This window comes from Urocitellus parryii, chromosome 7 (assembly GCF_045843805.1).
Source record: "Urocitellus parryii isolate mUroPar1 chromosome 7, mUroPar1.hap1, whole genome shotgun sequence".
NCBI classification, from domain to species: Eukaryota; Metazoa; Chordata; class Mammalia; order Rodentia; family Sciuridae; genus Urocitellus; species Urocitellus parryii.
The window spans coordinates 183,777,567-183,805,370 of NC_135537.1; the positions used below are offsets into that span (position 1 = coordinate 183,777,567).

Here is a 27,804-nt window from a genome sequence, read left to right on the forward strand (position 1 = left end):
TCCTCTTACGGTAGATCCAAAACCTGAATCGGGCTCACTCCTGGGTTCCTGCGGGAGCAGCCAGCCAAGCCCGGCCCCTGGAGCGGGGCTGCAGTGCCACCTGGTGCCCAGCAGCCAGTGCGCTGTGCTGGAGCCGGTGCCTGTGGATCAGGACCCTCCAGGGTGGGCCCCAGGGTTGGTTGGGCAGGGGCAGACCGCCAGAGGCCTTGGGGCTCCTTCTGACAGCCTGTGGCTGCCTATGGGCGGGGAGAGTGGCCCCGCTGTGCCTGCTTCCTGTTGGCTGAGCCCCTGCTCTCTAGCGTTTTCGGCGGCTCCTGATGCTGCCACCCCTGTGCTGCGGTGGTTCGGCAGGAGTGTGGCTTCACGGAAACCCTGTAGCAGGGAAAACACACCTTTTTTCTTGATGGCCTCAATCTGGAGAATTAGATATTTAACTAAAAGCAAAGGTATGTTGGGCACACTGGCTCATGGAGGCAGGAGGGTCACTTGAGGCCAGTTCAAGGCCAACCTGGGCAACGTGGCGAGACCTATTCCCCCCCCCCCCAATAAAACCAAGGTGTGCTCCATAGAAAAGGTGGGAATTCTGGAATGTTGGGAAACACCTCGTGTGCAACTCTGGCCCGTGGTGGGTCTGTCTTTGTCACTGAACCCACAGGGCGGCACTCACAGTGTGCCCTCCCGCCTTTCCCTGGGTTCTGGACTCGTGCCAGTGGCCCGCCAGCCGCCTCAGCTCCCCCTCATGGCGGTGTCAAGGCCGACTTGGTGTTCGCTGCCTGGCAGGGCCTGGGCAGCGCCGCTCCACGCGGGGTCTGGCGTGTCCTGTGGGCGTGTGGCTGCTGGCTGTGAGCCTGGCGGTGCCCTGCATCCTGATCCTGACTCTGGGCCTTTCCTTTAGTTATTTTGACTCTGAAGCCCAGCAGTCTCCGCCTGGGAGAGGTTTGTTCTCCCCTCGTAGGTCGAGCTGGGTTTCCGAGCTGCAGCCTGTGTGACAGGTCCTGGAGGCTGCCTGGGTGTTTCAGCACCAGTCTGAATGTTGCACTTTCCCGTTAATTCGTGTTGCTCTGTAACACGTGTGCACACGTGTGTTCTCACGTTGAGCAGGGCTTGCCACCTGTATGTGCTGTGCTTTGCTAAGGCGGAGTCAGTGCACCCGCAGCATTGGGCTGGCCGTGCTGTTGGATCCTGAGTGACCATGTCCCATGAGATGGCATTTCTTGAGACTGGAGCCCAACCGGGTCCCCCGGCCACTCTGAGAGAGGCCTGACCCTGTGGCCAGGGTTCTTTTGGCCCTTGGTAGAGCTCACAGGGCCCATGCAGGTGATAGTGGAGATCGCTGTTGAGGCGGCTGTGGCCTGTGGTGTTGTGTTCTTTGAAAGAGCAGGGAGCTTAGGGCTCAGACTCCTCCAGAGAGTGGACAGCCCTGCTGGTGTGAGGCTTCATGTATGTGTCTGTGCGAGAGAGACTTTTTAACTTTTCATTGGTATTTTTGGCTTTCTGATGTGAACATGTGCTTCTGTGCTTTTTACAAACAAGAAAAACAGAGATAGTGACTTACTTCAATCTGTCCAGCAGCCTTAGGTTTCTACCTGTAGATTCGTGTGATCTCACTTGAGAAGGGACTAAAGTTAGACTCAGGTGTGGAGGGGGACCAGACCAAGCTGGGTCTTGTGGGTCTTCCAGGGGGGAACCGGAGCAGGCTCCAGGCTGGGGCTGTGTGTGGTCCAGCCTCCACCACTGAGTGGCTCTGGGCCTCGCCCTGCACTTATCCTGTGCCCTGCGTGTGGCATCTGCTCAGGATGCCTGTATCTTCATCCTTTGGGGCTGAGGTCAGAGGGCAGACTGAGGATGCAGCCGGAACTTCCTGGTGACAGCAGAACCAGTGCCCAGGAAAAGAATCATGAGTCTCAGGCCTTGCCCTGGAGCGGGGGTGTCGGGGTCTCAGGGCCCCTTTCTGGATCCACCACATAGAATTCCCTGGACAAGGCCCTGGAGTCTTTTCATTTATTTTTTTGGCACCAGGGATTGAACTCAGGGGCACTTAACCACTGAGCCACATCCCCAGCCCTTTTTATTTTTTATTTAGAGGCAGGTCTCACTGAGTTGCTTAGGGCCTCACTAAGTTGCTGAGGCTGGCTTTGAACTCGCCATCCTCCTGCCTCAGCCTCCCAAGCCACTGGGATTTTAGGCATGCGCCACAGCGTCCTGCGGGAGTCTGTCTTTCTGACTGCACACTAAAGGCAACCACAGGCTTGCTGACCAGTGGGGGTCTCCAGGAGTGCCCCGAGAACTTCGGACACCAGGACAGCAGTGGAACCTGGGCTTTCTTCCTGGCTTGTGAGAGGTCGCGCTCTCCCACGCTCAGTCATAGCGTGAGTGGTTGATGCTGCTGTCTTCCCTCACATGCACACAGCAGCCTCACTGGGGCATCCTCCAGGGCACACCCCTCACTGGCAACCTGGCACGAATGTCAGGACCAGGAGGTCTCACAAGAATTGGACCCAGACGTTTGGACAGAGGGTGCCAAGCACCCAGGCATGTCCTGTGGGAAGGGCTGCCCAGAGGAGGTGGGGTCCTACCGTTGGTGGGAAGTTCAGGGTGCCAGCCGTCCCCTTGGCAGTGGGTTCTGTGAGGGGCACGATCCCTGAGGGCCCAGTGCTGAGCCGTGCTGTGTGTGCTTGGTCTGAGCATCCTGGTTGTTGGAGGTGCCCCGACAGGGTCTGTCACCAAGAAAGCCTGCAGCCAACTCTGACAGGGACTAGCTGGACAGCTGGACGATGGATGGGGAGGCAGGGACAGGCAGCATCGAGGCCGTCTTGCCATGGCCTGGCGGCTCCAGCTCACTCCTCCTGAGCCACGGCTCAGGGCTCCACACGGCCCCACATCTTGGGAGGTGGCCCTACACTGGAGAAGGGCTCAGACCACCTCTGGCTCCCCAAGCCCCACCCCGTCGACCTGGGGTCTGGGATACCGGGCCGGCCCCTCCCCTCTGCTTCCCATTCCCCTGCCCCACCACTCTTGCTGCTGGCACAGCAGAGCTACGTAGGCACCGGCGCCCCCTCTCAGGTTTCCTGGTGGTCGCTCTGTGCCCACTTTCTGGGGAGGTGGCCCCTCCTCCCTGGCCTTGCTGGTCCTTCCTGACGTCCCCTGTTGGTGTTTGCTGGCTCTTTGGGTGTCAGCCCTGGAAGGGCAGGACTTTGCTGTGGCCGGGCCAGTCTTGAGCCAGGGTCAGAGAGCTGGGCACTGGCCTGAGAGCTGTGGAGGAGAAAGGGTTCTGGGGCTCCGGGTTCCTGGGAGAAGGAGGGTGGCACTCTGCACTCTGTTAGCCTGGGGTTGGGCTGGAAGGTGGCCATGGCAGGTCTATGGAGAGGTCCTTGGCGGAGCTGGCTTCTGGGGTGGGCTGTTGAGGATGTGGTGCTCTGAGGTCGAGGGCTGTGGTTGGGACGAGGGTGGGTGGGCATGCCTGGTCCTGGTGGGGCAGAATGCCCAGTGGCCTCTGAGGCTTGGAGCTGAGTTGTGGCTCAGGAGGCAGGAGGTGGGGACTGTGAGGACCCCGTGGGGCTACGACTGGGGAGAGGAGCTGACACAGGGGCCCTGTGGGTGGAGCCTGGTGTAAGGACAGAGGATGGGAGGACGCCCCGAGGCCTCGTGGGCAAGGGTGGCTGGTGGGAAGCCAGGGAGGACTGGGCAGTGAGTGACCTGGTACCCTGGGGAGAGGAGCTGACACAGGGGCCCTGTGGGTGGAGCCTGGTGTAAGGACAGGGGATGGGAGGACGCCCCGAGGCCTCGTGGGCAAGGGTGGCTGGTGGGAAGCCAGGGAGCTCTGGTGTGTTGGAGCCTCGTCACACGTCTGTGCCCCGTGCCCTCGCAGGTTCATCACCCGCCCTGATGTCAGGCAGAGGAGGATGGCTGGCTTTCTGGACTGGAGCCTCTGCACCTTGGCCCGCTCCTCCTTCCAGACCATGGAGGGGGTCATAGCCATGGACGGGTCTCTGCAGGCCTTGGTAAGCACTCCCACGTGGTGGCCCTGGGCTGTGCAGCAGCCGGGAGGTGGGCTGGCTGGTGCTGGGATCCCTTTACCCCTCTCTCCCGCCTGCCTCAGTTCAGAAAAGTGCTGTGGGGCCCCATCGCCACCAGGGGGCGGTGGTGCCCGCAGAGTGCAGCTGGGGCCCTTCAAGGCATGTGCCCTTGCTTAGTTTTGTCCCAGAGAACAATTATTGGAGCCAGCGCCCCTAAATGAGAGGTGGCTTGAAATCAGATTTTGTTCATGTCTACATTTTCATATAGACCCTGGTGCCCTTTACTGTTCTGCTCTGCTAGTCTCGTGTGCTGACAAGGCAAAAAGTTTAAGTTCTGCGGCCGAGGGCAGGGCCTTAGTGGGGATGTTCTGGAGGGGTGGTGGCCCTCCTGGACCTTGGGCTCTGCTCCTCCTGCTCTCTGCTCTTTCTGTCACCGCCACAGGTGAAGAGCGGGTCTTCCTCCCTGGAGCTGAGGACAGCAGGCCTTGGGAGGTGCTCCTGGAGGGTGTTTGCTTCCTGCCTGTGGGTCCCCGGGGGACTTGCTGCGGGGAGCAGGAGCGGTGCTGTGTCTGGCTGGACTGGGGAGGGTGCCCAGCGCAGCATCTGTCTCTTCATGGTGTTGCTGTGGTCTTCAGGGAGGTTCTCATCACAACGTGTGGGAAAGAAAGCCGACAAAATAGAGCATCCCGGGTCCTAGCTCCAGTTGTCTCCACAGCAGTGTGCTGCGACAGCAGCTCAAAGTCAGGACGTAGCGGGCGCAGGGCCCGCCTGTGATCCCAGGCACCGGGCGGGCTGAGGGAGGCTGGAGGGTCACAAGTTCCAGGCCAGTCTCAGCAACTTAGTGAGACCTTGTCTCTAAATAAAAAGGGCTGGCAGTGTAGCTCAGTGGTAGGGCATCCCTGGGTTTCAGTCCCCCCTACCACAATCAAACAAAACGTGAAGAAAAGCTCCAAGTGTGACCTGCCTACCACCAGCATAGGCCAGCGAACAGTGGTACGTCAGGGCTGGAACAGCCCCTGCCTGCTCTGTTACCGCGTGGCTCTGTTGTCGGGCCTGTGTCTCACCGAGTGGCTTCCTGGAGCCCTTCTGCCTGGAGCGGCCTCAGAGCTTCACTCCTTCTGTGGCTGTGAGTGCGGTCTGTTGTGAGCAGGCGGCCATGCACTTCCCTGCTCGAGCTTGTGCCGGACCTCCTGTGTCCAGCTCCCTCGGCTGTCCAGCAGTAGTCCTTTCTGTGATGCTGGGAGGGAACGTGGTTTTCTGCACATGTTGGGCAGATGCTGTGCCCCTGGATTATATCCCAGACCCTGGGCAGTCGCTCTGCCACTGGATCACACCCCAACCCTGAGAGTCGATTAAAACTTAGCAATATTTTGTTTCTGATGTGTTTTTTAAACTTGTGCATGTATACCAGCAGGTTGATGAAATGTGGGGTGTCCTGCTTTTGGGGTTTGCAAGTACAGTGGGTAGCCTGCAGCCAGCGGTGCTCATTCCAGCTGTGCGTGGGGTGGTGGCCAAAGAGGGTGTTATTCCAGTTTCCACTCTAATTGTACAGTGGAGGTCAGTGCAGGCTAAGGTTGACCCTGAGGGTGCTGGGGGTGGGGTCCCCACTCTGCACCCCCTGTGCCTTTCTCCAGGGGACCTATGGGATGTCCTGTTATCTTAGTTTCTGGTACTGGGGATTAAACTCAGTAGGCTCTGCCACCAAGCTACATTCCTGGCCCCTTTTTCTACTTTTTAAATCAGAGACAGGTTTCTTAAGCTGCCCAGGCCGACTTGGAATTTGGGATCCTCCTGCCCCAGCCTCCCGAGTCACTGGGAAAACAGGGGGTGCCACTCTGCTCAGCAGCATTCCTGACGGGCTCTCGGGGGTCTCCTGCAGCCAGTTCCTTGCCATGGCCTAGGGGAGGTCACCTTGATGTGATCGTCCAGGGCCCCTCAGGCAGGTGAGGCCTAGGTGGCCCCTGCCCAGGTGGGAGAGCAGCTCCTGTGGGGGAATGTGGCCTGTTGTCCTGGGGCCACGTCAGGGGCTGGCAGTACCTGCTGATCAGCGACCCTGGGCTCCTCCCTGAGGGGTGGGCAGGCCTCTAGCTTGAGGTGGCCGTGGTGCCTCTCGTCCGCCTAGGCTTTGCCCACAGCTGCTTTCCCTTTTGTTTTTCCTGTAGCATTTTTATTTTTCTTTCTCCATTTTTAAAATATTTTTTGTTGTCAAGGGGTCTTCATTTTTTTATATGCTGTGCTGAGAATCAAACCCAGGGCCTCACCCCCCACCGAGCCCAGCCCAGCCTGCTTTTCCCTTTTGATGGTCTTCTGCACTCGTGTTCCCTTCCCACTGCAGGTGGCTCATGGTGGCTGAGGCAACAGGCTCGCTGCCTGGTCCCTGCCCCAGGCTGGACTTGTCTTTGCAGAATCCAGCAGCATGGGGCTGCCTTTTATTTGGATGTCTCCAGGTTCCGAGTTTGCAGGAGGGAGGCTTGCTTTTTCTCTGGCCTCCTGAGGTCTAAGGTCTCCAAGGGCTTAGAAATGCTGAGTCTCTGAACCTTGCTGCCCAGCTGGGCATGTGTTGGCAAGGGATGAGGAAGACGCGGCTCTCCCTCTCGCTGGGGCAGAGCGCTTCTGCTCTCTCTAGAGAGTTTTGCCCCGAGCGCTGGTGAGCAATTGTCTGACGTAGCCAGCTGAAATCCTAGGGAGCAAACGAAGGGAGATGCTGTCAAGCACCAGCCCTGGGCCTGTCCACCTGTGGCTCCCTTGCCAGGCTTGTCCCCGCTGCCCCTGCAGAGTCTGGTCTGTCCGGAGTCACGGTTTTCTTTTTCTCCTCTGAGGGGCCCTGGGGGTCTAGCACAGCTCCTGGGCGGGAGGAAGTTGGGCTGAGCAGGCGGAGTGGTTTCGCCCAGGCTCCTCAGACCTGCAGGCGGAGGGCGGGGTGTCCAGTGCGTGATGAAACTTGCAGGTGATGGAGCTCTGGGGTTGCAGTTCCCTTTGATGCACTTGGCTTCCTTTTCATGCACCTGTTCATTAGTGTGGGTTAGGCGAAACAGGTGAACCTCGGAACAAGTCCCGTCGAAACTAGGACTGGTTTTATTTCCCTTGAAGCACAGTCCTCTCTCAGCGATGGCTTTTAACTCTTGTGGGAGGGAGACGAGCGCTCACCTCGTGTCCCTGGAAGGCACCTTCCCTCTCACTTTGTTGAGCACCTATGCTGTAGACCCACTTTGAGCGTGAGGGTCAATGCCAATTGAGATTTGAGGAAAGAAAACACTATTGAAAAGAGAAAAACGGTGTCATTTGAATGTGTAGTGTCTGCTTGCTTATTGACGGCTGTGCCCTGTGGGTTTACCACTCTGACTGCACTATTCTGCGGGTTTCAGGTGGGTTTCCCCTCTGCACCACCGCAGTGGCTGGGAGAGGGGTGGAACTTGGTGGTAAAGGGCAAGGTGTGGCTCCTGTGCCTGTGCTGTTAGGGTGGCCTCTACTCTTTGCAGGGGGGTCCGTTGATTTCTCTCGATCATCACAGAAGCAGAAGTCTTGTTAGAGGGGAAACACAGCAGCATTAAGACCCAGGAGAGCCAAGGAGCAGTGCTGTAGGCCCTGAGCCTGTTGCTGGGCACTGCTGGGGGGACATGCCAAAATTGGTCAGGTTCCTGGTGTGGGGCCTAGCCCCACTGTCCTGGCCTGACCTGCCAGACCTCCGCTGGCCCACGGAGGCCGATAGGGTCTGGGCCTCAAGCTCAGAATGTACTTTGGCCACCCCTGGATTCTGCCTCCCCCGTGACTGGAGGCACAGTTTGATTCACTGTGTGCACCTCCTAGAAGGACAGGGAAAGCTCTCTGGCCCCGAGGCTGTCAGGCTGACGTGTGCTCTTGAAGACAGGGTCGGGAGGTCTGGGATCTGGTGGCTTTCCGGGGCTCACACCCAGTGTCTGGTGCAGGCTCCGATTGGCCTAGTTCTAGTGTGAGGCAGGGTTTTGGGTGGGGAGAGGGCAAGAGCTGTGGGAGCCTGTGCACTCAGTTCTGTCTCTAGGTTCTGGAAGGCCGTTCCTGGGCCGTGCTTCAGGAGACGCTGGACAGCCAGCTCTGGCTCTGGTTTCCCGTAGCCAGCGTCTTGGGTGTGAGTCCTGCAGAATGCAGGGTCCTGTACACAAAGGGAGGCTCTGTGGGCCACCCGCCGCGCTGGTCCCATGGAGAGACAGGGCGGCCCACGCAAACCCCCCTTGGGTCCTGCCCCGGCTCCCCTGGACCTTTGTTTCTCGCTTGCCATTCTTGCCTCTAGGTAGGGAACCGATTCCTGACAGCACCTTTAACAGTCTTTGCGCCCAGGCCGTCAAGATGCCCACGTGCAGTACCTGGCTCTGCTTGACGCCCAAAGCTTCCATGCATGGCCCCCTGCTCCTCGCACGTTCTACGGCACTCCACCCATACACTTCACTCCTGCTCCCTCTGCCTCCAGACACACATGCCTCCGTTCCCCTTCCTGCAGGGCGCAGGCGCTCCCAGGCCACTCCCTCCGCAGGTTGTTCCCCACCCTGTTCCTGCACGCCTCCCACAGGACTGCCACAGCTGCCACCACCCCACCACGTCTCCCAGAGGACCACCTGCACCGCCTCCTACGTGGACCGCCAACCCCCCACACCCTCCCACAGCCTCCCACGGGGACCACCACCCCCCCACGTCCACATGGCCTCCCATGGAGACCGCCACCTCCCCACATACTCGCACGTCTCCCACGGGACCCTCACCCCCCAACCCTCCCACGGCCTCCCTCGGGGACTGCCACCCTCACACACACACCTGCATGGCCTCCCATAGAGACCGCCACCCCTCACACACCTGCAGGCCTCCCACAGGGACTGCTAGTCTCCCTCCCCAGTATGCCTCCCAAGGCCCTCACCCCCTGTCTGACCAGGGGCGCTGGCCTGGCCCAGGAGCGTGGCCTGGGGAGCCCCACCCTGGTGGGTCCCAGGCGGATGTGGTCCAGGTGCCATAGGTGTGTGTCGTTGGTGGTGGGGAAGCGGTCACCCTTGCTCATGCCCTGGTGGCTCTGGCCTGCTCCTGGTGTTGTTGGGTCTCATCCCCAGGTCTCGTGGCCATCAGGCTCTGGTCTGACCCTGTGTGGTCTCGGGGCTCCCATGCTTTGACTTCTGGGTGGACCTGGCCCCAGAGGGCAGGAGGACTAGCATCCTTAGGGGCAGTCTACTTGGACTGCCCTTGTGTGTGCTGATGCCACGTGCCACCTCCATGTCCTTGCATTCTGTGGCCCGCATGCTACCTCCACATCATCTTGCCCTGTTATGCACCATGCTGCTTCCCACTGTCGCAGTGTGTCACCTCCATGTCCTTGCTCTGTCACCAAGTGGCCCCTCCATGCCCCCGAGCTCTGTTGCACCAGCCTGGCTGGTGGGCTGCGTGCACTGACTCCTGGAAGGTGGACGTCCGTGTGACTGAGAGGGCTCTGGAGTCTGTGGGTGAGATTGGTTCTATTTCTGTCTTGCACACTTGCAGTCCCTTGTGACTTATTTGCTGCAGGTTCGTAAGAATGTGTTTTTGTTCTGGGTCTGAGCTGATTCTGACCAGCTGTGTGTTCCAGCTGTTGACAGCTTGGATTCCGCAGTTGAGATGTTAATTTCTGGGTACTCCTTTCTTCCAGAGGAGAGTAGGTGCCGCACTCCTGGGGCAGGCCATTCCTCTGGCCCTGATGTTTGTGGCGGCTGTGTGGAGTGAGGATGGGGCTCCCTGCTTGATGCTGTCTGGCATCTGAGCCTGCTGCTTGGCTCCTGCTGTTCCCGGGAGGTGGCCCTTCCAGGTGCTGCAGCTTTTGTTTTCTCAGGCCAGTGAGTAGCTGGAAGCTACTGCTTGTGTTTCTCGGCTCTGTGCTGGGTGCTAGGTTCTTTCCCAGGGTGCTGCGGGAAGGGCTGAGGACAAGGGTCCCTCTGTGGAGGGCCTTTGCTGGTTCCGAATGAGGCTGCAAAGGCACAGCTCACTGGCCATGTGTAGTGGGGTTCAGGCTGGAGTGACTGTTGGGCGTTGAAGGTCCTTTCTGCTTGTGTGGCGTCCAGCATGTGGTATGTCCAGAAGTACTTGTGTTCGGTCATTCTGAGTGCAGAGCCTGTGGAGATGGGGGCCGCTTCCTGGGGCTGAGAATGCCAAGGAGGAGTCCCTGCTCCATCCCTCTGCGGGTGGAGCAGGTTGCCTTCCTGAGAGCACAGCAGGGTCACAGCGAGGTGCCCCCAGGTGACCGTGGGTTCAGAGGGGTTGGACTTGGGGTCTGCCCCAGAGCGGCTGGTGCTCAGCAGCTCCTCAGAGGCCTGAGCTGCTCTGAGCTGGGGTGTGGGGCCTTTCTCCTAGAGCCTGGGTGGGGTTGCTTTTCTTGGTCTTAATCAGGAAGTGCCTCCAGGGAGCCTCAAACTAGCACCTCCTGCTTGGCAGTGGGCAGACTTGCTTTCAGAGCCACCTGCGGTGACAGGGCTTGGAGAACATGCCCTGGAGAGGGGAAGCTGTTGTGCTGGGCAGAAGAGCCAGCTTGGGTGGGGAGCTCTGGGGCCTGTGGTGTGGGTGTTACTCACTCCTTTGTGGCTGGCTCTGCTGGTTTTCAGAGCAGCTCTCAGAGCCTAGGTGCACTGGCTGCCGTGCCGTCCCAGCTCCGTGTCACCTGGGCTCACCAGCAGGTGGCTCTGGTTAGTTCCTGTGTTCTGCTTTGTGGAAGTGGGTGCACCTCTCCCCTGGCCACTCCGCATGTGGGTCTTGAGGTGTGTGATGATGAGTGCCCTCTGAGGTTCACCACCCTTCCACACACTCTGGGGAACTGTCCACCACTGCCCTTTCTCAGGCCCAGTGTTGTGAAGAACCGGAATCCACAAAGCCCTGTCCGCATCGCCAGTGTGTGCTGGACGGGAACGTGCAGAGCCCACCGCGCGAAGGATGGGAATGGGTAGAGCCCCACTCTGTTACCAGTGTGTGCAGGCTGGGAAGGCGCAGAGCCCAAGTGCGTTACCAATGTGCGAAGGACAGAAGGCGCAGAGCCCGGCTGCGTTGATGTTGTGCCCTTTCCGACTCCTTTAGTGAGGGTGGCTCATCTCCTGTGTGCTGCTGAGAGCTGGGCATCTTCTGGGGGTCCTGCTGGAAGCTCCCAGAGTAGTTCTCTGTCCAGATTGAGAACAGAGTGGAGATGGAGAATTGGAGGGGCTGGGGTTGTGGCTCAGCGGTAGAGCGCTCGCTTGGCATGAGTGAGGCCCTGGGTTTGATCCTCAGCACCACGTAAAAATAAATAAGATAAAGGTGTTGTGTCAACTACAACTAAACAATAAATATAAAAAGAAAAGAAAAGAAAAGAGAGATGGAGAATTGGTGTTCCTCCCCAGCAGACAGGGGTGTGGCTCTTGACTCTGGGTGGCCAGTGGCTGCGTCCTGTGCATGGGGGCGGATGGGGTTGGCTGGGGTTCACAGGTGTCATGGCTGCGTGTCTGAAAACGTGCACTGGCTTTCCTGAGAACTCCTGTTGCTTGTCACAGGCTGAGTCTCACTGTGCTTATCAGGAGTTGGTGAGTAAAGAAGGCTCGGGTCTGTCTGGCATTCCACAGCGTCCTCAGTCTTACTAGTGACAGGCCAGATGCCTGGGCCTCCTGCCCATCTCCTCCTGTTTGTTCGGGGTGCCTTCAGGTGGACATGGCAGTGGACTCCTGCAGGTCAGTCTGCACCCCTTCTCGTGCCCTCCACACGCTGCCAGGGCGGTGTTTATTTTGGGGACTTTTTAGGCATGTTGCTGCCACCCAGCCTGAATTCTGGTGCCCCTTGACCACAGGACTCCTTGCTCTCCGCTGCCGCCTGAGGAGGCATTTTTCCCTGTCATGGCTGCCCACCCCAATCCCGTACCATGAACGACAGCCACTCTGGGGTCTTCACAGAGCTGGGAGCCAGGATGCTCTCTTCTGCCTCTCCATGTGCCCATGTGGCAGGGCACAGACGGGGCCTTCCCTGGCTGCTGCTGCTGCAGGGGAGTGGCTTCCTCCAGGGGCAGCCTCTGAGAGCAAGTGGCCTTGGGACCTGGCAAAGGACACACGCAGCCTGGCATGGAAGTCACGGGCTCCTTGGCACTGCTCTTGCCACCTCTCAGTTTGGGGGCATGGTGTTGCCCGGTGCCCTTTGAGTGCAGTCCTGCCAGGCGCGGCTGGGTTTGTGTCTGGCCAGGGTCTGGCTGGTTGTGCTGTCCTTCCTCGCCTCCGTCTTCCCTGTGCTCAGGGTAGTCTGCATCCGACCCACTGTTCACTGCCCAGCTTTCTTCTTTTGGAAGCTTCTGTCCCTCCACCTAGGTCTTGCACCAGGAGACCCTCTCACAGCTCCACCAGCCTCTGCTGGACACTCTCCCTCTTCCAAACGTTGTCAGCCTCTTCCCGGGGACTTTGTGTGTAGGCATGGTCTTCACGCAGTGGTAAGCCCGGGGCCTCGGGACACTACTGGAGGAAGCTCCCTCTTTCCAGGGTTATTGAGGGTGCGTATCCTGGGAGGTCCTTGTGTCATGATCTCTCTGCTCTTGCTCTGTGACAGCACGTTTTTTGTTCCTTATTCCTTAACCTGGGCACGTCATGGTATTGATTTTTGGATCTTGCAAGCCTTGAGTTCCTTGCACTGGATGAACCCATCTGGTGGTGGTGGGAACTGAGTTCGTGGTTTGTTGAATTCTGAGAGCTGCTTCTCCCCAGAGTTTTTGCCTCTGCTTTCTTGAGAGATGGGTTCTTGTTGCCCACAGAGGTCAGCTAGCATGTCCACCAGGGTTCCACTGGCCCTGTGGCCGGCTGGGGAGTGTCTCTCCTCTCTCTCTTGGGGTTTGTGTGGGGTGGCATTGCCTTCCCACTAGTGACGCTCCATTAAATAATCAGTCTCTTTATCTTATGCAGGTCGCTTTCCTGGGGAATCGTCTTTCTTGGGGTTTGTCTTTACCTTCAGGTTTTCTGGCTGGTGGCCATCGCCATCACGAAGCACCTTTATCATCCCGTAACTCCCGTGGCCGGTGAAGGCCCTGCAGCGCCGATTTCCACAGCAGGCACTTGTGTCGCAGTGGTGACCTCTCAGGCCGAGCCCTGCCCCTGTGTCCTGGAGGGCATCCTGCTGAGTCACTGTGCCCTTCTGACCAGTTACTTCTCAGACGAGAAGCTGTTGTCCCCTTGCACAGCAGTTGTGACTGTGACACCGCAGGACCGCCAGGCGCGCTGAGTTTGTGACATGCAGGACTTTGCCTCCTCAGTGCCCGCTGACCTGCTGTCTTTTTTTTTTTTTTAAGAGAGAGTGAGAGAGGAGAGAGAGAGAGGATTTCTAATATTCATTTTCTAGTTCTCGGCGGACACAACATCTTTGTTGGTATGTGGTGCTGAGGATCGAACCCGGGCGGCACGCATGCCAGGCGAGCGCGCTACCGCTTGAGCCACATCCCCAGTCCTGACCTGCTGTCTTGTGGCTCGCAGCCCTGTGCTCCTGGCTGGCCCTGGCCTGCCCAGACCTTGGCACAGGGAGCCTGGCAGTGTGTGCTGGTGGCATCAGGAGGACATTACTGTCACCTAGAGCACGTGGGGTATACCGTTCCATGGTTTTGGAAGATTTGGCAAAATCTTTCAAACTCAGCATCCATTCATGTGCAAAACAATAGAGAAACCAGGGTGGTAGGAACACACCCCAACATTGTGGGACGTAAGTCAGAGTCTGTTTGCTCTCACTTCAATCTGGAGTGGTATTTGTTAGGAACGTGGTGTCGTGCACGTCCACTGAAGATGGATGGAAACCTGGTGTCTCAGCCGTCAGTCCTGCAGCTCCTCTGAGCAGTCAGCATGTCATGAGTTGTCACTGTTCAAGGTGGCCCTGGCAGTGGCCAGCCAGTGTCCTGCAGAGGCTGTGGGCCGCTACTGTCCATGGGTTCCTGATGTGCAGTGTTTGCTCACATTTCCCAGGTGGAGCTGATGGGAGGAGGAGGAGGGGGAAGGGCAAAGAAGGTGACTTCTGGGGACTGTGTGGACCGTGACTGCCAGCCCCAGAAGGGAGTGCGTGTGGCTGGCTGCCACTCGTACCAGGGAGTCTGGGGCAGAGCAGGGTCCCTTTCTGAGAGATGTGACTCCCAGGCTGTGGTCTGCCATTTCCCCGAGCCGCATCTTTCTTGATGCCACAAGTGGAGCGTGGGCAGCTGCTCTGGGCCTCCCAGTGGCTCCTGAGTAGCTCCCGAGAAGCTATGTGAGTGTTTATGAGTGTCTGTGTATGTGTGCATGTGTATGCATGTGTGTGCTTATATGTGTATTTATGCATGTGTGTTTACACAGGTGTACTGCCTGTTTGTGCTTGGGTTTATGTTTGCCATTTTTGTATGTACACATTTGTATATGTGTGTGATTATGCATGTGCTTGTGTTTGCATTTATGCATGTCTATGTGTGTTTGTGTGCTTAGGCATTTATGTTTATGTGTACATGTTCTTGTGTGTGCATTCATGGGTGTTATTTATGTGCTTGTGCATGTGTGCATATGTTCATGTGATGTGTTTGTGCCTGTTTACATGTTTGTGTTTGGTTACATTTTTGCATATTTGGTGTGTGTGCACATCTGTTTTTACATGTTTGCATATTTATGATCTCTGGGTTTATGTGTCTGTACATCTCTTCATGTTTGTGGTGTTCATATGAGTGTAAGCGATGTTCTTACATGTGTTCATGAATGCATATTAGTGTCTACACATCTGGATTTATGTGTTTGCACCTTCATGCAAGTGCGTGCCAGTGTGTTTGCTGTGTGTTCACATGAGTGCATGTCAGTGTTTGCACATTATGTGTGCTTGCTTGGGTGTTCATACGAGTGCATGTTAATTTGTGTTTACAAGCATGTGTGTGCATGTCTCTGGGTTTACATGTTTGTGCATGTTCATGTATCTCAACTGCTTCTAAGTCTGGAAGATGAACTCAGTAACTCACGAGCAAGGGGGCCCTTCAGCAGAGCTGTAGAGCTGAGCACTTCCAGGGCATGGTTGATAAGTATGTTAATAATGCTCACACACATGTTCATACAAGCAAATGGTACTGTGTGTTACATGTGTGTGTGCGTATCTGGGTCTACATGCTTGTGCATGTTTATAGGAGTGTATGTCAATGTGTGCTTACACATGTTTATGCAAGCGCATGTTAAGGTGTTTATATGTGTGTATCTCTCTGGATTCACATGCTCATGCATGTTATGTGTACTTACATGTTTGTGTGTTCATGCGAGTACATGTCAATGTGCGGCCACATGGTTGCGTGTTTACATTTTTGTTAATGTTCATGTGTCAGCATGTTTGCGTGTGTGTTCATGTGAGTGCAGTCAGTGTGTTTGCATGTTTGTGTGCCTACATACTTGTGTTGTTCACATGAGTGCATGTTACTGTGTTTACATGCATGTGCATGTCTCTGTACATTGGTGCATGTTCATGGGAGTGCATGTGTGTTTGAGTACATGCCTGTGCATGTTTCTGTGTTTGCCTAGGTGTTCTGTGAGTGCATGCTGGTGTGAGGGTGGCAGGGAGGGTCTGCGCCCTGCTGCGGCTGTGGGATTGCCTCACCTGGAAGGAGGGCTCACGTGGCCTGCAGGCATTGTGCTTGAAGGGAGGGTACCTATCAACCATGCCCTGGAAGTGCTCAGCTCTACAGCTCTGCTGAAGGGCCCCCTTGCTTGTGAGTTACTGAGTTCATCTTCCAGACTTGGAAGTGGTGGAGAATTCAGGGGCTAGTGCCACTGCATCTGTGACAGCCAGGTGCTCCTCCTTGGCTGACAGACTCTGGATCCGTCAGCGCACCTACTGGGGGCTGCTCGTGTGGGCTGGAGGCAACTAGGGCTGTTGGGCGGAAGTCAGTCCTGTGTGGGGCAGGGATATCACCCTGTGCTGACCGAGAGGAGAGAGTGAGGCTGAGCTCTTGGCTTCTCTACTGGGTGCAGGGAGTTGGCCTGTCACTTTTTTCTTTAACGTCTTTATCAAAGCTAACTGAAAGCCCCCGAGGCTCCATTCAGGCTGCACTCACTGCAGGATGGGGCTGTCCCTCACTGTTGGCCCTGCCCAAGTTGGCAGCATGAGGTGCCCGTGCAGGCCTCTTCTCGGGGTCTGCCAGTCTGCCCTTCTCCTGTTGTCAGGTGGGGCGTGTTCAGGGAAGGGATTCTGGGAGGCGCAGGGAGCTGGTCTGGTAACTCCACGTCGTAAACTTGTGGATGTATTTACAACGTGGGTCTCTTTTTTTTCCAGGCCCAAATATTTAAACATGGGAAGCGTGAGGACTGTCTGCCGTATGGTAAGGCGTGTTTAAGACAAGGTCATTGTCAGCGTTTGCCCCATGCAGTCCACACGCCTCCTGTGGACAGGCGTGTTTAAGACAAGGTCGAGGGGCGCTTCCTGAATGTCCCCCTCAGGGTATCAGAAGCTGTCCCCTGGTGCCTGAACAGCTTTCTGCCTGTTTGCTTGGTGTGTGGGAATGGTGTGGCTTTGGGTCAGCGTCTGCATTTGAAGCGCAGGAGGCTGCCTGATGCCCAGGGCCCGACTTGCTCCTGTGGGGTCTGATCACAGCAGATGTGGCCCACAGTGGCTGCCGACTTCCTGGCGTCCTGTAGCAGCCTTGCTCCTCCTGTCGCCACCCTGAAACCTCATCCCCCTACTTGTCACCTTGTCCCTCCTCCCGTGTCATTTCATCTCCCTCCACATCACCTTGTCCCCACCCCTCCCTGCCTCCTTCCCCCTCTCCCTCACCTCCCCCCTTCCACCCTCCCTCACCTCCCCCTTCCCCTTCTCCCTCACTTCCCCCCTTCCCCCCTACCTTACCTTGCCCACCTTGTCCCCCCTCCCCGTCACCTCCTCTGTCCCAGTGCTGGGCTCCATCCCCCTCCCTTCTTCCCTCCTCCCCCACACACCTTGGCTCCGTCTGCTCCATTTCCTTTCAGTCTCTGAAGTCCAGCACTGCGCTGGGCCCAGGTCTCCATGGTTGCTGTCCTTGTGCTGTCCTGGCTTTACCTGCTCCCGGGTCCCCCTCATCCCAAATGACCACTGTGGCCCAGGGTCCCGCCATGCCTCCTCCTGTGCTGGCCTCCCTGCACTTTGTCCCTGGGCTCCTGCTGTGATGCCACCCTCACCCGGCCCCTTGGCGCGCCTGGCTGCCCCTTTGTAGGACGGCTCCACACTGTGCGGGACCCTCCTGGGCCGTGCCGAGCAAGTGGGTCCGCTCCTCTAGCTGCTCTCTAGAACCTGGGGATGGGCTCTTGGGTCCAGGCCCAGGTAGTCAGGGGCCGGCTGGTGTCGGGGCTGTGGCACCTGGCTGGGCGAGGGCTTCGGTGTTGAGTTGCTGCTCTCGTTCACAGCCAGCACCGTGCTCCAGAGCCTCGACGGCTGCAGACTCTCTGAGAGCAACCAGACCCTGCTGCGGAAGCTGGGCGTGAAGCTGGTGCAGCGGCTGGGGCTGACCTTCCTCCCGCCAAAGGTGGCCACGTGGAGGTGGGTAGGCGCTGGTCTCAGGTGGCCATGGCTGCGCAGGCTGACGTATAGAGTCTTCTGTGCTCCTGTGCTTTTGTGGTCTCTGAGCGTGTCTGTTTTATGAGGAATGATTTTCCTCCAGGCTACTTTGACGCCGTCTTCCAGGTAAACAGCGGAGGCTGGAGGGATGTCCAGGGAAGCTGCCTCGGCCCCTGGCACTCCCCAGAGTGCTGGCGGATGATGTGCTTGGATGCAGCCCTGGGCTGCTGGTGCAGGCTGCTGTGAGGAGCAGTGGTCAGTGCTCAGTGATCAGTGTGAGTCCCAGGCTTTCTCAGGGAAGGCCAGGCTCGCTTCTGCAGGTGTGCTGGGGAAGGGAAGCGCCTCGGCTTGGCGGTGGCCCACGAGTGCCTGCGGTGGGTAGCAGGTTGACCGAACCCTGGCTCCCGTGAGGACAGGTTTGCTCAGGTTCTTGGGCTTCATGTTCTTAATGACTTTCAGTTTCTTTCTTTCTTTTTTTTTTTTTTAAATAAATAGTTTTTACTAGTAGATGGACACAATATTTTTGTTTTTATTTATTTTTCTATGTGGTGCTGAGGATCAAACCCAGTGCCTGATGCATGCAAGGCAAGCACTCAACCACTCAGCTACAACCCCAGCCCCATGACCTTCAGTTTTATCTTAAGTGTTAATGGCATTTTGGGAAGGGATTATTTTGAAGTGCAGCTGAACCTTTGTTCCAAATTGTAGCAGATGCCCGAGAAGTGTGCCGGGGGTTTGGCGATGTTTTCCGGAGTGCCTTTTGGTGAGACGTGGTTGCATCACAGGACATGAGTGCCTGGTTTCCAAGAGGTTTTGGGAATGGTTTAGCCCCACAAGGGGCCGGTGGCTTGCTGCACGTCCTCTGAGAAGGGCTGTGGTGTTGGTAGGCCTCTTTCTGCACCAGACGTCCGTGCGGCCCCTCCCCTGTTCTCACAGTGGCTCTCTGCAGAGCCGTGTCCCTGCTTTACAGAGAGGAAACTGAGGCACAGAGCAGTTCTGGAGTGCAGAGTTGTGTGGCTAAGTAGGTGTGTCAGCCAGACCTGGTCCCCTCCGGTATACCAGGGGAGGTGGTGCTGCCCCTGCGTCGGGGAGAACAGGACCTGGGCGTGTGGCGACTCTGAAGCAGCATTTGGGGGGTGAAACCTGGGGGAGCCCCTGAGGGCTCTATGGCAGAGCCAGGCCTTCACCGCAGCATCGTTCTCTGCACGTGTGGGGATTGGCACAGGCAGCCTCCAGGGCTCACGGTGGTGCTGAGCTGACTCCAGTCAGCGAAGAGCTTCTTCAGCTGCGTCCAGCCGCTGAGCCAGGCGTGCTCTGCTCTGTGCAGGTACCAGCGGGGCTGCCGATCTCTGGCTGCTAACCTGCAGCTCTCGGCCCAGGATCGGAGTGAGCAGAAACCACTCGAGGTTCCGCCTGACAGTGATGAGGACTATGACATTCCAGACGGGGTGGAGAGTGTGATAGGTAGGTGGCCCCAGCACATGCCCTGCCCCTGGGCTTTGGTGTTGTCCCCGGTGACTCTCCTTCCCCACTCCTTCCTACTGCCCTCACTTCTTCCTTCCTTCTTGGGTGGCAGAGTCTGACCATCCGTCACCTCCACTGAGCGTGTAGCCACTGACCTGCCCTCCCGTGGACACTCCCTGCCCAGCAGCCCTCTGTCTCCACACCTGAACTGCATGCACCTTGCTCCCCAGGGCCCAGGCCTCTGGTTCCTCACAGCCTGCTGTGTCTCCCTGCTTTCTCCAGGTCACCTCAAGTCCCTTTGCCCTGGGCCTGGCAAGGGTCTGCACCAGGGGCTGCCCTCAGCCTAGTGGTTCCCCCATAGTCACACCACTGGCCAGGCCTCTTACTGTGACCAGCCTCAGGAGGCTGGATGGCCTCCCTCCCTGTAGGGACCTCTCCTGCCCACTGGCTGGGAGGCTGGGCCTGGCCGGGTGGTCTGCGCCCTAGCGTCAGCGCCAGCATCTGCTCCTTGGGGCTGGTTTCCCCTGGGAGGTCGGATCTGCATCACACCCCTCCCCTGGCTCAGAGCTCCCCGCGAGCTCCCACCTGGCTCCTCCCTGACTCCCGGCGCTCCTTAGGTTCCCCTTCTCAGGTTCCCCTCTGGGCTGCCCTGGCCACTCAAAGCCCCTGAGCTCCTCGGCCCAGGCTGAGCCCCTGTGCATCTGCCCTGTCAGTGCCAACTGCCCTGGCACGTTTCCGTCCACTCTGTGCCTCCTCACGTCCCGTCTGCTCATTGGTCCCTCCGATACCCTAGTGCCTGTGACTGTTTCTCCAAGTCAGGCCCTCCTGGGGCTGCCCACTGCAGGACACTTACGTATGCCGTGGACTACCTCCTTGCTGGCCTGGGTCTGTTCTGAGGCTAGCCCCAGGCTTCATCCTCTGGGATTTTTCTGGATAGCCCCCAGTCTGCTTCAGTCCCCTGACCTCCCTCATGGCCTGGGAGACCCTGGGAGACCCTGGCCCTCGGCTTTCTGCTGGAGAGATGGCTGCTGCCTGTTGAGGTCTAGGTGGGAACAGCCATGGGCTCTCTGGTTACCAGGCAGGACGGGAGCTGCTCTGTGCTGTGATCACTGCAGTTGTCTCCAGGGTATTGTTTGGCTGCGGGTCACCTTGAGCTGTCTGGACTGGCCATGTGTGTGCTTTTTCTTGCAGAGCAGCTGCTGGTTGGGCTGAAGGACAAAGATACCGTGGTGCGGTGGTCTGCAGCCAAGGGGTAAGTGGGCCGCCCAGGGGTAGGTAGGCCACCCAGGGCTGGCAGTGGGGGCGGGTGGGACTGCTCTCTCTCTGGTCTCCTGGGGTTGTGCCTGTGCTGGAAGCTCCCTGAGGGCTGCAGGGTGCCCTGGGCTTCTGTGGTAGATGGGTAGGAGGCCATGTTAGGCAGCCCATGCCCTCACCAGCAGCCAATGGGAGCAGCAGGTCTTGTGTGGAAGAGTGGCCTCAGTGTGTGCCCGTGCTGGGTGCCACTGGCTACCCGCGAGGGCCTCCACTGTCCAGTCTGTATGATGAGAGGTGGCCCCTGCCCTGCCCCAGGGCTCAGGCGTCCCTTCCCTGTGCGCAGGATACGGTTGTGAGCTCAGTGTGTGCTGAGTTTGCACTGCTGCTGTGCTTAGAGAAAAGAGCTGCTTGGGACCGTGCCGGGGGCCACACATCCCCTGAGCTGCAGTGCTCACAGCTGCCACTTCTCTTTCAGAATCGGCAGGATGGCTGGACGGCTCCCCAGAGTGCTGGCGGATGAGGTGGTTGGGTCTGTGTTGGACTGCTTCAGGTAGGCACTGTGCTCAGGACGGGCAGTGGCCTTCTCTCCTCACGCCCTGCGCCGCTGGCTAGGCTCCAGCCCCCTTGCCCCGCTTGGGCTCAGCTGGAGAGCTCTCGTTATTTCTGGTGTGTTTCCTTTATCGACACTGTATATCTGAGACCCTGAGGCCATGTGGAGCCCGCTCTGAGCCTGTGCACACCAGATGTGCGTGAGTGTGGGCAGGCCGGTGCCTCCCAGGGATTCCTGGGGTGAGGGGAGATGTGGGGTCGTCCCTACTGGGGTTACTCGCCAGGCGGCTGCTGTGACCACAGCCTGAATCTGAGGTTGAGTTGGGTTAATCGACCTTCCAGTGAGTGCTGATTGACGGGTGTGTGACCTGAGGATGAGGGCGGTGGGTGGGGGTGAGCCCGGGGACTGCAGACCAGTGTGGAGGGCCCTGGTGGGGTTCTTGGCTTTGCTGTTGGAAGGCTCTGGGTTCAGGAGGGAGAGGGCGCAGGGTGGCCTGGGTCTGGTTGGGGAACCCCTTCCCAGTGGCCTTGCTGGCCGTCACTGTTCCTGGGGACCTGTCCCTCTGCCTGACAGTGACTGTCTGCGGGTCCTGTGCTGTCAGTGTTGGGAGCCACTGCGTGCTGGTGGTCAGTCGGCAAGGACAGCTCCGCAGGCTCCAGGGTTGCCTTCCCTGGAGCAGGCTCCTTCTTGCACTTGGCCTGCGGGCTGCTCAGTGGCAGTTGACCAAGTGCAGGAAACATGTCAAAGACTGGTCATCTTTTTTGAAATAACCGTGCCTGTGGTAGAAGAGCTCCTACAGAAAGCACACGCTGCCCGTGGAGGCCGCGGTGGGTGAGCGTGCAGCCTCTGCTGCTGTGCCAGAGCCGTGCACGTCCTCTGCAGTGGCCCAGGATGCTGGGGGAGAGGGAGCTCCAAGGAGCCGCCTGCAGGAGGGCGGGCATGGGTCTCGTGCTTCCTTCCTGGCCCCTCTCTTCTGGTGGTGTTGCTTCACCTCCCTCTGGTTGCTCGCCCGAGCCCTCCTGGAGCTTCCTCTGCCTCTTCCTCCTCCTGTGGGCCTGAGGGGCCTGGCGTGTGCGGCTCTCAACTGCCCCGCCTTCCCGCGCCTGGTCTCTGCCTGGGGCCTCTGTGTGGCTAGTTGAACCTGCAGTGTGCACCAGTTTGGAGGTTCGAAGTAGTCTTAGCACCCTCGATTCTTCACCCCAGGCTTGCTGACCGCAGGACCAGCACCCTGGCTCCGAGCACAGGCCCGAGTCCCCGACCTGCCAGTGGGTGCTCCCTTGCTGTGCACGGCCACTTCTCTGGGTCCCTTCAACTGCTTGGCTGATGTTTGCATCCCCTGGGTGTCCAGTGACGGGTGCTCTCCCCAGCCAGCCTGGAGGGACCACGGAGCACACACCTTCACCGAGAGGGATGGCTTGTCTGAGTGCCCGTGAGGCAGGGCGTCCCGGCTCTGTGCGTTCACGCTGTCGTCTGGTCTGCATGAGCAGTGTGACGAGCCTCTCCTGGAAACAGGGTGGTGCTTAGGTCTGGGGAGCCCCTGGCCGGCTGCAGCCTCAGACATGGTGGCTGTGCCCGCGTCTGGGCGGCTGGCCTCCAGGAGGCTGCCTCCGGAGGCCTGGCTCACGCCCGCTCGTGGGCAGGAGGTCCGGTGACCACGTGTGCCGGTGTGCTGCAGTCAGTACGGATGCTCCCCTCACGGTCCTCGCTGTGGAGTCGTTTGATCAGAGCTGGCTAAAGCCTTGTAGTGTTTCTCTTTTTGGGGACGTGTGTCTCCACGCTCATGTGGAAGCAAGTGTGAATCCCCAAGCACAGCCCCCATCTATCTGAAAGGCAGTTGTTCACAGTAAAGGGGATGGCAGGCCACACCTGCAGGTTCACGAGCCCCCAAAGGGACATTTTGATTGAATGTGAAATACGACCTTTGACCTGATGAGTGTGGTGGCAGGCCTGCATTACAAGTCCACGCTTTGGCTGTGCACGGGGCACATCTGAAGCCCAGCTCTTTGGGAGGCTGAGGCAGGAGGGACGCTGGAGCCTGGGTGGGAGCCCTGCTGAGCTCGACTCCCTGACGTGTATCGCTGCTGGTTGCTGAGTGAGGTTGTGCCTGGGTGTGCAGAAGAGCTGGGTGTTGTGGCTGTGGTAGAGCACGTGGGGCGGGCCGCCTGACTAGACCTGTGGTTGGCAGGCGGTCTGGGTCTGGGCTGGGCCCTCTGTTGTTGGGGACCCAAGGAGGGGTATGGCGCAGGAGTCTTGTTCGTGGTAAACTGGAGCATCTTATCTCTTGGGTCAACCGTGAGGCTCATGGGCTCACAGCGTGGGCTTGGCCTGTGTTCCTTGGGAACTGGGCTTTGAGCTGAGAGCTGACCCCAGAATTCTGCTCTCAGTTTTCAGGAGACAGACAAGGCATGGCACGGCGGATGTCTGGCACTGGCGGAACTGGGCAGACGAGGCCTGCTGCTCCCGTCGCGACTCAAGGAGGGTGAGTAGCTGAAGCCCGCGGGCCTGCAGCCTCAGGTTTCTTGCTGAGCTGCCTCCCAGGGTGGCGGGCGTGCAGCACATTAGACACGTGGTGCCGGGGCTCTTCCACAGCGTCCGTGTGAGTCCCCCTTGCCTCTCTGCCTGCTGTGGCCCTTCTGTTCTGGGTGCTGTGTGCTGCGGTTGGAGGGCCAAGGGCCCCGTGATGTCTGAGTTTCTTGCCCCTTGAGGGCACCTGTAGTTTTAAAGCTCAGTGTTCCTCAGCATCCTGGGTCACCTGCAGGGACAGTGGTCCCTAGTGATGAAGTCTGTCCCAGCTGGGAGTTGGGCTGGGGGAGCTCTGCAGTGGTGGCAGTGGAACTGAGCCTGGGGCCTACAAGGGATGCAGGTGGGGGTGCTGTGGCCCTGTGCCGTTCGGGGCCTGTAGAGATCGGAAAGGACCTTGCCTGCCTGTGTCACAGAAGCCACCCACAGAAGTACTTCCTGAAGCCGGTGGCCTCAGCCATGCTACCTGCGTCCAGCCAGGGCCCAGCTGCCCTGGCACTGAGATGCCTGGGAGATCTTTCAGAGCCTGCCAGTGGTCTCATCTTTCTGCTTTCTTAAAAAACAGCTCCACAGAGATGGCTGTGGGGTGTCAGTTCTCCCACGCGAAGCGCAAAGCCAGATGCCCTGGTGCGCTAGAGCTGTGCAGCACGGGCCGTGACCTAACTTGAGAGGGTCTCGGTGCTCCAGCAGAGTCTGGGCCCAGGGCAGCCACGGGCCTGCTTCCTGCAGCACCGCTCCTGAGCCTGGGCTCCTGGGGGGTGTGAGGTTGTCCTGCTGAGGTGCGAAGGCCCGTGTGGGCCAGCACGGGAGGCTGCTCTGGGCACCAGGGGCAGCTTTCCTGAAGGGCTAGTGTCCGTTCTCTGGCTGTAGACTCTGGGGACGGCGTGTCACGGGGAAGCGGTGCCTTTCCACCTGGTTTTGCCCTTGGCTTCCCCACGGCCACGTGTGGGGGTGTCCCAGGCCTCACTTTCTCACTCGGGTTTCTTTGGCGACAGCCTCAGTGTGAGAGGACACCTCGTCGCAGTTTCACTTTCATGCCCCCGATGACCAGTGAGCATCCCCTGTGGTCCAGGGGTCTCTCGGTGGCAGGGGTTTTACAGCCTAAAGTGGAGATGATGCGAAGGTCACACCGTCAAGTCAGAAGGCATGGGGGTGGGTTGGGGGTGGGAGTGTGGGGGCCTGGGGTCGGGCTCAGTGGTTGAGCACTTGCCTAGCATGTGTGAGGCACTGGATCTGATTTTCCACCCTGTGTATAAATAAATGAGTAAAATAAGGGTCTGTCAACATCTAAAAAGTATCTTTAAAAAGAAAAGAAAGAAGAGGGCCCAGTCTCAGGAAGCAGGGGGCGTGGTCCCCAGATGCCTTCTGGAGGTCCACGAGCTCAGCAGGTGGCCTGGTGGGTCCGCGTTTGAGCTCTGGGCTCCTGCAGGCCCTGGTTTAACAGGGCTCCGGGTGGAAGTTGCCAGTCGTGGTCTGGGAGGACAGATGTGAGGGGGTGGGGTTGATTAGAGCCACACGGAGAGACCAGGGCTCCTACAGGGCAGGTCTGTAGACCTGTAGAGAGGGCTCCTGGAGAGTGCCGTGGGCCAGGGGTGTGTGTGCGACTTCAGGGTCAGGGGAGCTGGCCCCCGGCCCAGCCCTGCTAAGGCACTCCGTGTCCACCTGCCTGCACGCGCTCTCTGGTCCAGTCAGGCCTCCATCCCCCTATTGACTCATGGGGGTCGGCCTGAGCTTGGTGAGGCCTGGCCCAGGTCTGGTTTCCAGCCCTGCTGCACAGACGTGCCCTGGGGGGCCCAGCTTCCTGCCTGCCCACTTGAACCCTGTCTCCCACCTTGGGTGCCCGTCAGCCCTTCCGTGAGCGGTGCTGCTGTCGCTGTGGCAGAGCACTGGTGAGCTTCATGGTGTGTGCCCGGGGCTCAGATGGAAGGCAAGGCTGCTGCCAACATCTGCTTTGGGGATGGCTGGGGCCCGTGCCTCCGAGGAGGCAGACTGCCCACTGCACAGAGGTGCAGCCAAGGGGCCTTGGCTGGGAGTGCTGGCAGCCACTCTCCCTGCAGGTGACGTGAGCTGCTGCTTGTCTGGCCTCAGCACAGGGAGCCCAGTGCTCTCTCACCCAAGGCCCCGCCAACGGGCTCTGTTCTGTGTTTCTGGGGATCTGAACACCAGGACTTCCTTTTATTTAGCTTTACTATTTTGTTAAAATGCGCATACAAGCTCCTGCTTTTGCATTTTATGGGTTTGTTTGGCGTTTTGCTTTTGGAAGGTCAGCGTTCTGATCTCATTGGGCTTTTGGTGTGATTCCTTTTGCTCCTTGCTGTCATTACTCAGTGGAGAATTCTTTGTTGATTTGAGTAACGACTGTCACTCCTGTTGGCGGAGCATCTTGGGCATGTGGAGTTACGTCTTTCACCAGACTTAGGGTGTTTTCAGCCATGACTTCTCCAGTCTTCCCACGCTGTTCTCCCCTCCTTCTGGGCTCCAGTCGTGTGTGTATCGGATGCCCCAGGCTCCCTCGGGTCTGGTGGGTTCTGCTCATTTTCCTTTACCCCTTCTTTCTGTCCTTCTCAGACTGGGTGACTTCTGGGGCCCGATCCTCACATTCTCTGCTCGCTCCTGAGCCAGTGTCCACCTGGCTGTGATGCCCCTCTAGGGGGTCCTTCACTGTAACTGACCTTTCAGTTGTGTGGTTCTGTCGGTCTCATACTTGTTTTGGGTTCTTTGGTTTCTGTTAGTTCTTGGAGCACACTTACCGCAGTTGGTGGAAAGTCTTATGGTAGTCCAAAGTCTGGCCGTCCTCACGGATTCTTTGTTAGTTTTTTTTTTTTCCCCTGTAAACCAATGGGCGTGCTCTTCTGTTTCTATGGATGCCTTATGGTGTTTCTGTTTTCGATGAAAACAGATTTGAGTATCATGATACAGTGACTCTGGCGTCCTGAGAATCCTCTTCCTGAGACGATTGCTGGTGGCGTACGCAGGCTGCAGTTGTCTGTCGACTGGGTGGCTTTTCAAGACTGTTGTGGCAGTCACATTGTGTTGTGCTGTTTGGTGACTGAAATCTGTTCTGCGTCTCAAGAACAAACACCAGAGAGCTGTCCTTCAGCTGAAATGTAATGGCCTAATTCTTTCTTTCTTCCTTTTTTTTGGTGGTGGGGGGCACCAGGGATGGAACTCAGGGACACTCCATCACTGAGCCACATCCCAGCCCTATTGTGTAATTTTTTAATTTAGAGACAGGGTCTCACTGAGTTGCTTAGTGCCTCTCTTTTGCTGAGGCTGGCTTTGAACTCGCTCACGATCCTCCTGCCTCAGTCTCCCAAGCCACTGGGATGACAGGCGTGCACCACCACGCCTGGCCTACTTATTTCTTAATAGGTCCTAAAATCTGAGAAGTAGAAATACCAAGAGGACTTATGCCTCTGCCCAGACGGGCTCAGAGGGCTCCCAGCCTCCCCGGGACTAGGAGGGCTCCTGGCCCTCCCCCGGGCTCAGAGGCCTCGGTGCCTCGCCTAGCGGTGGTCTGCAGCCGTCGTCTACAAGTTGGTGTGTCCAGTTCTCTATGACTTTATCCAGTTACAAGCCCCGTTCTGCTCTCCACACTGTGGTTTAAGGTCAAGCACTGTGCCACTCCTGAGTACGTGCAGGGCAGCTGGTTCTTCAGCTTCATGTCTGTCGCCTGCATGAAAACCCAGGGCAGTTTTCTCTCACGGAGTTTCCTCCTTTTTTTTTCTGTGAGTTCATTTTCACTACTTTCCTGGAGAATTTTTTCCTGATGCAGAAAACTCTACTCAGGAATATTTAATTGACTCCTTGTCATGTGTCTCCCAAAGCAAAATTTTTAGTGGAGATTTTGAGATTTTTTTATTGCAAAGGAAGAGTTTTTCTAGACTGAGTCTTTAAAAAATTATCAGTCTGGAACTTCACGTGGAACTCCATTATCAAACCCGACTTTTGTGTCTTTTTAAAAAATAAGTGAAAACAATTGGAAAAATTATTGATTCAAATCAAGCTGAAAGAGTACTTTGCTAACGTGCAGCTAGGGGCCAGTAATTTTAGTTCAGGGTGTCCCTGGCAAGGCGTGTTCCTCCAGAATCGGGCAGGGTTTTGCATGAACCCTACTTTCCTCTGTCTGAGCTTGCAGTGTCAGGAGGCCTCGTTCCCTCAGTCGACAGCTGGGAGCATCGGCAGCTTGAAGAGCTGCACTGCTCCTGGTGTGGGCTTTCCCATGCGCCACGGGAGCCCACGCTCGCCCCCAGCAGTGCTGTGGGCCTCGGTGCTCGTGTGGCCATGAACTGAGTCACCTCCCCAAGGGAGGGCCCCTGGTACCCACGCCCGGGTTCAGGAGCAGGCCGGCATGAGGGGGAGCCGTGTGGTGTGGGGACAGGGCAGGGAGGGAGCCCTGGCCCAGCTCCAGCCTCTGGGGCCCAGGACCCGGGATGGTCCTCGAGGAGCCCCCAGGGCAGGCAGTGGCCACTGGTTTAGTCACAAGCACACGCCACGCACACCCCCACTCGC

The 27,804-nt window shown here is 58.1% G+C and overlaps 1 protein-coding gene across 2 annotated transcripts in view; it reads left to right on the plus strand.

Annotated features, from left to right (window-relative positions):
• Nucleotides 1–27,804, plus strand: part of Tbcd (tubulin folding cofactor D) — a 118,216-nt gene that overhangs the window by 26,607 nt on the left and 63,805 nt on the right. For both annotated transcript variants that reach the window (XM_077800606.1, XM_077800607.1), the window contains 7 exons: nt 3,869–4,001; nt 16,251–16,296; nt 17,354–17,486; nt 18,832–18,968; nt 20,160–20,220; nt 20,698–20,772; nt 23,157–23,251. In XM_077800606.1, the coding sequence (XP_077656732.1) occupies nt 3,869–4,001; nt 16,251–16,296; nt 17,354–17,486; nt 18,832–18,968; nt 20,160–20,220; nt 20,698–20,772; nt 23,157–23,251 (680 nt within the window). The remainder of the gene's footprint in view (nt 1–3,868; nt 4,002–16,250; nt 16,297–17,353; nt 17,487–18,831; nt 18,969–20,159; nt 20,221–20,697; nt 20,773–23,156; nt 23,252–27,804) is intronic.